We start from the raw sequence: 8,985 nt of genomic DNA, 5'->3' as shown, positions 1-8,985 counted from the left end.
CTTTAACAAATCTTCACAGTAGTGCAAAATGGCGGCGGAAAGGTTTTCTAGGTTTCACGAAGATCGCGATTATCAAGTAAGTTTCCATAAACAAATGAATATTTTTTCTTAAATATAGTTTCATCAACGGTTAAAGAATCTTAAAATTCTTATATAAAACTTATTAAACATATTCGAAAGTGTTGCATAAGTTAAATATTGTTTTGATAATGGCAACTGTTTATAGATACGAACCAAGCGGAGAGATACGTTTATATTCAATTGAATTGTATGTAATTTTAAGAATTTTAAGTTAATAAATAAGAAAAAAAGATAGATTTTACTTACATTTAACGTATTAAAATGTAAGAATTATATAATTTAAGCGTGAAATTATCTTAGAATAATTTTTTCTAGGCCTAAATTTTAGGCTTACGTTAAATATATTTGTATATATTTTTTTATCTTTTATGTAAAGTAAATTACGATTTTTTTATTGTAAATTTTTGGAATATTTTGTTAACATTTAAAGAAATTGATTGATTTAAAGATGAAATATTTTCATTTTTTCAGAGTTTTTAAATTAAATATCTTTTTTTTTAATTTTTAAGCAGATATTCTGAACAAAATGAACATTTTCCAGCATTTGTTGCTAGGTGTTTACACAATACTGCAAGAATTACATATCCATTGTTTAGAAAAAGTATAGAAAATGCTTTTCATACAGTAACTTGCTTCACTTTATTGTGAAATGTTTTTGTATTATGCGTCAGTCATGGTAGATTACATTTTATTTTGAGTTACTAGATTTGACACAGTGATATTTGGATTATTCTTAGATATTTTGGACTTGGCTGTTACTTGTAAAAATGTGCACCATTGGCAAGAAATCAGATGAATGAAAAAGCAAAATTCTATTTGAAATTAATTATTTTCTGAAGACAGCTGCCAATAAATCTATTAATTTATGGATTGCATAAGTTTTGGTGAAAAAATATGTTCTTGTTTAATGGGAACAAAATTTCACATACTACAATGTTTAGAATCAAACTATTTCAATAAAAATATTGGGTTGATGATATATCTATATCTATATATATATATATTTGAAATCACTATATAAACATTATTTTGAATGTGTTTTGGGAAGCTTTTCCTTCACTGTAGATTTGCTTTTCATGTTGATGTGGTTTGAGAGATGGAATTATGCCAATGTAAAATTTTACATTCTTCTATGTCTTCTGTTTTGAATAATAAGGTTTGAAAATCACTTATATTTCATTTTCTATTGATACTCTATCTTTTTATCCCTGTATAGCTAATACAAGGAAACAGCTTTAATTCATTCTGAACAATATAGTTCTGTACAGTTTTTTTGAGTCAATTTGCAGTTATTTTTTTTTAACTTTGTTATAATCAGTTAGAATCGTTATATAATTTTTCTGAGTTTTTTCTTAATTAAATTGAGATTTGAGAACATTTTAATAAGAGTTAGTTTTGTTAAATCTTGGAGGGTTTTGCAATTATGTTGTCTTTTTATTGAGAAATAAAATTTTGAATTTTTCTTTCATTCTATACGTTTATCATTTTCAGACCTAACCTCTGTTCAAAACATTGATGTGATTATGTGATTCCTTCTCTGTATTTATACAGAAATAAATATATTAGTACAATTAGTATATGTAAAGAAAATACTATTGCAGAGAAATAGTATTTTCTTTACAAACTCTAACATAGAAGAAATGAATATTGTATAGCAATATTGGTTACAGTAATTTTGATGATGTTTCCTACCCAAAAGATTTGATAGAGAAAGAAACTGTATTTGAATAGGAGCATTTCACACTAGCTCTATAGTTTAAAATGTTAGAACACGTGGAAACAAAGACATGTCAGTTTTGTAGAATTTATAAGTGATAACTAGATAAGGTATTAATAATGGCAGATTTGGCTTTAATCAGTGATGAGTGAGAAAGAGGGTAGTTGTGTAAAATACTCTAGACAAATTTGTTCTTTTTTGTTGTTATATGTGGAGTGTCCTTTTATTGACAAGTAGGCATAAAGGGCAATGTTTTTTTTTTTTTTTATTGGTCTTGACCTGAAAGAAAAGTCTAGGACACACTGTATTTCGTCCTACTTAAAAATTCTGCAGAATTTGTCATTCTTGTGTTTCCATCAATTCCTAACATTTGAAATCCTAATGCTAGTAAACATAGTGATTATCATATACATTCATAGAGCATACACTCTAACACCCATGCTTCAGTTATTAGAAATTAAAATTACAGGCACTATTACTGTGAAAAATATTTTAATTATCTTTTATTATATATATCAATAAAAATACAAAGCATATCAAGAAATCAGGTTTCAAAATTTCAGTTATTATTGACTATTTTATATATTTGACTATATTTTATATATTGACTATATTTTAGTAATTTTAGGACAAATTTTTACAAAATAAGAATATTTATATATGTCTAGTAAAACAAATATTCCATTTAAGTATATGGAATATTTGTTTTAGAATATTGAGATTCTAACATTATTTTAACAACATAGTTCTGACAACAGAATGAGGAATGTTCCAAAAATATTTATCATATTAAAATATACTATATTTCTGACTTCATGAGTAGTTTCTTGAATTTGTTTGATGCTTGATATAAACACATTATGCTTTATGATCTTCTGATTCACTGAATAATAATCTTTCCATTTATGTGCTTTTCTCACTGCAGTATTATACAGAAATAAATTTATATTTTTAACGGTTTGTTGACTTTTCTAATAAGTGTCAGATGATGATTACTGTTAACATTTGCACATACTATCAAAGTAATTATTTCCTTTCTTATACTGTATCTGGAAGCAGATGTTCAGGACTCAAAATTTTCTCAAAAATTATTGCACACAAAATAAAACAATAACTTATGAATCAATTAATAATTATTACATATAGTTTGGAAAATTTAAATTAAATCATATAAATAATTAAATAGGCCTACTGTATACTTTGCTATACAGTACTAAACCAATAAATTAACATAAAAATTTTTTAAATTAAAAGAATGCTTTAACATAAGCAAACGCCATTATTTTAAGATGGCGCGCACAATTATAAACTTGTAATATGTTGATTAATAGAAATAAAATTGAAGTTATCACCAATGCCACAAATGACTTATTTTTAGCATGGGGCATTTTTAGCATTTAGCAACTAATTAATGTTTTTATGTCCAAAAGTGCAATATTTCTTTACAACAATGGTCTTGTGCAATTTTTTTCTGAAAAGTTATTTAAGAAATGCACCAACTTTTTGTGAAAAGATAAACTTTTTTAGAGTTTTTGACCAACTTTTTCATCATTATTTTTTTGAAAATGTAATCATAAATCATATTTTTATGATTTAAAATATATTTTCATGTTAGTATTTCTTTTTTTTAATAATAAATCTATGAAAAAATAAAGAGAAATAGTGTTTGTAAAATGATGATAAAGTTTCCATTTAGCTATTTGAGACAATTCAGAAAAAGTTTTAAATGCAATTTATTACTATAATTTATAAATTTCCCATGCAGGGGAAATGAGTGAATATTTTGCTTTAATTTAAGCCAACATGAGATATTTTACCCATTAAATAGTGTCAAGGCTTTTTGATATAATAACTGATATTCTTTTTCAGTTCTTTGTAAGGCTCTGTTTCAGTTTATTTTTTTTAATAAAAATCAAGACTGTGGTTCAGTAACTAAGATTAACTTGTCTTCAATCACATAACAATGTAAAAAGACAGTGATGTCATGAGTAAATAAACTGATTAGAAACAACATTCTAATTTCTCTTTTAATCCAGAAGATACCTTCATTTTAGCTGATTTCCCCAATTAATGTTATAGGCATAGTTGAAATGCTATTCTATTTTTTTGTGGCTATTGCCATAATAATTTTTCAATTGCAAATTTCCTTCAAATCTCATTTGTGGCAATTGGATATATTCCTCACCCTTGCCTGGGAGCTAAAGATTTGAATGATGATACCAGTTTTTTTTATGTACTTTGTATTTCATCACATATAGACTTGTTTGCAGTTAAGATATATATATATTTTTATCTCTTGGAATTTATAGATGTACTTGTTTTGGCTATGTTTGTGCTTAGTTTCTTCCCTTCCATGTGTGGTTGCTGAATTCTTTATTTTTGAATCTATTGAAGCATTTTGCACTCATGTCAAAAAATGGATTACTATTTATTTTTTTGTTCAACTCTATCTGTTGCTTGGATGATTAGTATTGTCAGAAGAATTTCTTGGCTTCTTTGTTGAATAAACCAATGAAATAATACAAGATCCAGTTGGTCATTACTGGAGATTTTCATTATTTTCATTTAGTTACTTTCCCATCAGATGTTTCCGTATTACCAATAAAATCTTGTTTATTTATTGAAAGTTACTAATTTTTTAATACATTTTGTTGCTGAATGAAAAGCTCTAAAAACTGGAAATAATTATTTCCAGTTTTTTCATTTAAGTATATGGAATATTTGTTTTAGAATATTGAGATTCTAACATTATTTTAACAACATAGTTCTGACAACAGAATGAGGAATGTTCCAAAAATATTTATCATATTAAAATATACTATATTTCTGACTTCACCAAAAAACCATAAAATCCATTAATTATTGGATTTTATGGTTTTTTGGAGTTAACATTTTGCTTGTTTGACATTAAGATTTTATTCGTGATATTAACTGTAGACTTCACATACTACAGTGTCTTCCACGTGTTCTAACATTTTAAATTTTGATGTTTAGTTATGCTTTAATCATATGATGTTGGGGCAATTTACAAATTTATTAATATCAGTTATGATATTATTTAACAAACAAAATTACAGTAGAATCTAGTTAAGAAGTTCTTCCATTAGAAGTTTTTCTATGTAAGAAGTTTAATTTTAAAAGTTCCAATTTTTCTGTATAAAATGTTCCCATTTGAGAAAATTTACCACTTAAGTAAACTTAAATTCTTGTCCATGATTGGAAAATGGATTTACTTAAGAAGTTTTTTAGCTGCATCTTATTGAAAATTTGAGATTGTCTGTAAATTAAGTAACAGTATTTTTATACATTTCAGTTACCATTCTAACCATGGGCATAGCCCGGAAGGGGCATGGGTGGGCACGGACCCCCCAGTTAACCTGGTGCCCCTCTCCAGAAAATTACAGCCTCTACTAGGCCCCTCCCATAACAAAATCCTGGCTACACCAATGATTCTAACCCCTGTAACACACTGTAATGCTGTTTACATAACCATTCTGAAAATTATGTAATTCATATCCTTGATCAACTCCTTAAAGTTTCATAGTTAAAATTTGACAAGTCAAAAGCATATGTTCAACTTCAGGATGTTAAATGGGCTAGAATCTATTAAAAATTATTTGAATTGTTGATAATAGATAAGAAATAAACTTTAAATTTAAATGATTAATTTAGTCTTTTTATTAATATAAATTACAAATGTAGTTTTTTTTAAAATTAACTGTTTTTTTTTTTTTTTTTTTTTTTTTTTGAGAATTAGACAACAAAAGTTGTAACCAAATCTGAGAAGTTTCCATGTTTCCATTTAGCAAAAAACTGCATATGTATTTAACAAACAACACTAGTGATTTAAGAACATTAGCATTGTGTAATGTTTTTGTAAACATCTCCACCCCTTGTAACACATTGCAATGATTACCAGCTTACCCACTCCTATATCAATATTATGCAATTTATAGATTGCCTGCTTTATACATTTAATTGCATATAGGAAAAGAAAAGAAATTTACATTAGAACATGAACAAAATTTTGTATCGTGCATGTGACTATGAGCTACTTTGAACATAGATTTTACAATTTTTTTAAAACAATTACCTGCAACAAACAGCAAGTTATAACAAGCACTACCAATACATGGGTGATGGTAAAAGTCTTCAACAAATTTTAGTATGATATTTGTGGATCTGTGGATTACGTGGGAATCAAAAGATATATTCTTTTACATAACAAAATAGATAAGGCATCCTACATTAGACAAATATCTAAATAAATAGGTATGTATGTAAGCCTAATTCCCTGTAAGTAGTGGCACATTGTTAAATAAATATGGATTATTGTAAAAAGCTAAAATATTTGCTTTTCTGCTTAAGACGAAATTAGTCCTTTGAAAAACTTCTTAACTACTATATTTCCTAAAATCCATGATATAACCAAATAGGGATGAAATTAACTCTGTTGATATTCAGTGTTTTGTCTTTGACACATTCTAACTAATACAAATTAATAACAAAAGTATGATACATAGCTTTTTGTTTATGTCTCATGAGTTCTGTTTTAGGATATTTTGTGGGAAAAATTTGACAATAATACTGAAATAAATGCCATTTTGTGGCTTTCACAAGTTTCTATCTTACAAGGAGAGGTCATAGCATGGTCATCACAGATTTCAGTAATATTGTTTGTACAGATAACATAGTTGTCAACCATCAGCATTTTGTATTCTCCATCAGTGGACATGTTCCTTTTCCCTTTTGTCAGCATTTTTAAAGAATTTGATATCATCACAGAAACACTTTATTTAACAAGTCTAATACCATTATATATGCTGAAGACAATGTATGTATTTTATTTCAAATGGCTGAAGCAAATCAGAAAGAAGTTATTAGATTTGTTCAATTGGGAAAGAACCAAGATTGATATTTTTATATATTGATATGAGTATTGGTTTAGGTATGAGAATTTTAGCTCAAATATGATAAATTTCATCTTCAAATGAAATTTATGTGTTAGTGTCATCTTGTTAACAGTTAAATCAATCATGGCTGACTCATCAGCGGACGGAAAGGAGTTACTTTTACAGTTAGTCCAAATTATTGAGTAGCACTACAATTTAGCTGCCCAAAATGAAAAAACATCTGATTCATCACTTAAGCATATAAAGGTTATATGATATGAATTTTCTCAAGAAAAACTATATGGTTCTTTGGGATTTTGCTGATAATGGTTTTGCCACAGCATTTCAGGGCTTACCCTACATTACTGTATAGCAAAAGGAAAAGATATTCACTATGATAAGAAAAAGTAAAGACAGAGATAGGAAATAAATTACAATCAGAAAAATTATTGTCCTTAATAATTGCAGTGAAAGTCAATAAACTGACCAGCAACTGTATATCGGTACACTGTAACAAAAGAAATTAACAAATCAAAATATTGCACAAAAGTGTATAACAGGAAGCACTCATCATGCAATATCAAGACTCATGACACATCAAGAAGGAATACACAATAAATCTGGGTTAGATTTATGATGTGTCCTGTAAAATACTTGACTTTTTTTAAACTGTGATGTTAATGAGTATAAAGCTATTGCCATACTCTTGACAGCATTTATGGCAATAGCGTTACATGATATCATATGCAGAGATAAAATAAAATTTTGTTTATTAAAGGTATTTAATATAAGCATTGTGCAATATCAATGTTAATAAAGAAATTTTTTTAATGTTAGCATTTTTCTATCAACATCTCATTTATTCCTCATTCTAAAGGTTGGCAAGTATGAGATAAGCCTTGGTAAAATAAATTGAGCAAAGGGACAAAGCATACTTCTCAACTGTTTTAAAGAAAATAAGTTAAAAAATTCTGAGCAACTTATGACTAAGTTTTCCAGAACATATTGAAGACCACATGCTTTGGTAGACCTTGTTCATATTTGCATGGTCACTGGTTCAGATCTCAGTGAGAGCTTTTTTCAAATCAAAGCAATTTTTACATAAACTAATTGTAAACTACATGGATTTATACATTAGCTATTTATTTATTTGTTAAAAATGTGCATTTTCTTTCTCTGAAAATTTATTTTCATAATTGCTGTCTGTTAAAAATAAATTTAAAGAATTTTACAATTAGGAATATGAGAATATCACAAAAAATTTGATATTTTAAGCAATTAAAAAATTAAAAGAAAATTATTACTAATTTCCAATAATTAAATTAAATTTAATTGTTATATGTAATGGTAAACAGTGACTTTTGAATGTCCCTTATTGTTTACATCATAAGTATATTCCTTTTTCATAGCTAATAAAATAAGCAGACAGTAAACATAAATTAAAGCTATGACTTAAAAATAATAAAACCATAAACTGTAATAAAATTAATTATTTGAATTTTAAAAGCAAAGTATTTTTAATGGACAATTTTGTAAATGAATTTTCATAGAAAGAAAATGAATGTTTTTAATAGAAAATAAATAGCTAATATATAAATCCATGTAATTTATAATTATTTTATGTAAAAGTTTCTTTGATTTGAAAAAAGTTTGCTCACTGAGATCTGAATCATTGATCTTGCAAATATGAACAAGGCCCATTTCCACCAAATCATGTGGTCTTTGATGATTTGTTCTGAAAAACTTACTTATGAGTCACTCAGAATTTTACAAAGCATTCTTTGTTTCTTTGCTCAATAAAGGTTTATACTAAGGCTTATTCATACAAACAATATTGAAATCTGTTATACAGTAGAGAGTCGTTAATCGGAACACTGGTAATCGGAATCGCCGGTAATCGGCACGATTTTCAGTCGGACTGTGTCGTGCTGAATCGAACGTTTTTGATACTAAATTTACTTCTAAAGTATAATTTTCATGTTTTTATATTCTTCAATATATTTATTTTTTGTACAAAATGCAGAAATAATTTTTAACGATACGATAGCCTCGATTATTATTATAAAAATTTTCGTTAGGCTTAAAATTGACGAAAATTCAACACGAAGCGACACGCAACGGAGAAAAATTCAACACGAAGCGACACGCTACGGAGAAAAATTTGAACATTGGACAGGTTAATGTATTTTTTCGTACATAATGACTAATCGGAACAACCCCAGTTCTCAATTGATTCCGATTTTCGACTCTCTACTGTATTGCATCCTATCCTTGTTAAGGAAGTTTCAGCTCATA

General features: G+C 27.1%; 1 protein-coding gene across 5 annotated transcripts in view; it reads left to right on the top strand.

Annotated features, from left to right (window-relative positions):
* The window catches only part of LOC136983303 (uro-adherence factor A-like), a 73,864-nt gene continuing 64,879 nt past the window's right edge, over window positions 1-8,985 (top strand). For 4 of the 5 annotated variants that reach the window (XM_067280027.1, XM_067280010.1, XM_067280019.1 and 1 more), the window contains exon 1: window positions 17-76. Coding sequence is in view for 1 of the 5 variants with exons in the window: in XM_067280003.1 (XP_067136104.1) it covers window positions 29-76 (48 nt within the window). In the remaining 4 variants the exon portion in view is untranslated. Of the gene's footprint in view, window positions 77-8,985 lie in introns of all 5 variants that reach the window. The other variant, XM_067280003.1, reaches the window with a different exon arrangement.

This window comes from Centruroides vittatus, unplaced genomic scaffold, assembly GCF_030686945.1.
Source record: "Centruroides vittatus isolate TY-2023 unplaced genomic scaffold, ASM3068694v2 contig_12, whole genome shotgun sequence".
NCBI lineage: Eukaryota > Metazoa > Arthropoda > Arachnida > Scorpiones > Buthidae > Centruroides > Centruroides vittatus.
The sequence above is the reverse complement of the archived record's forward strand: the minus strand, read 5'-3'. Positions and strand labels throughout refer to the sequence as shown.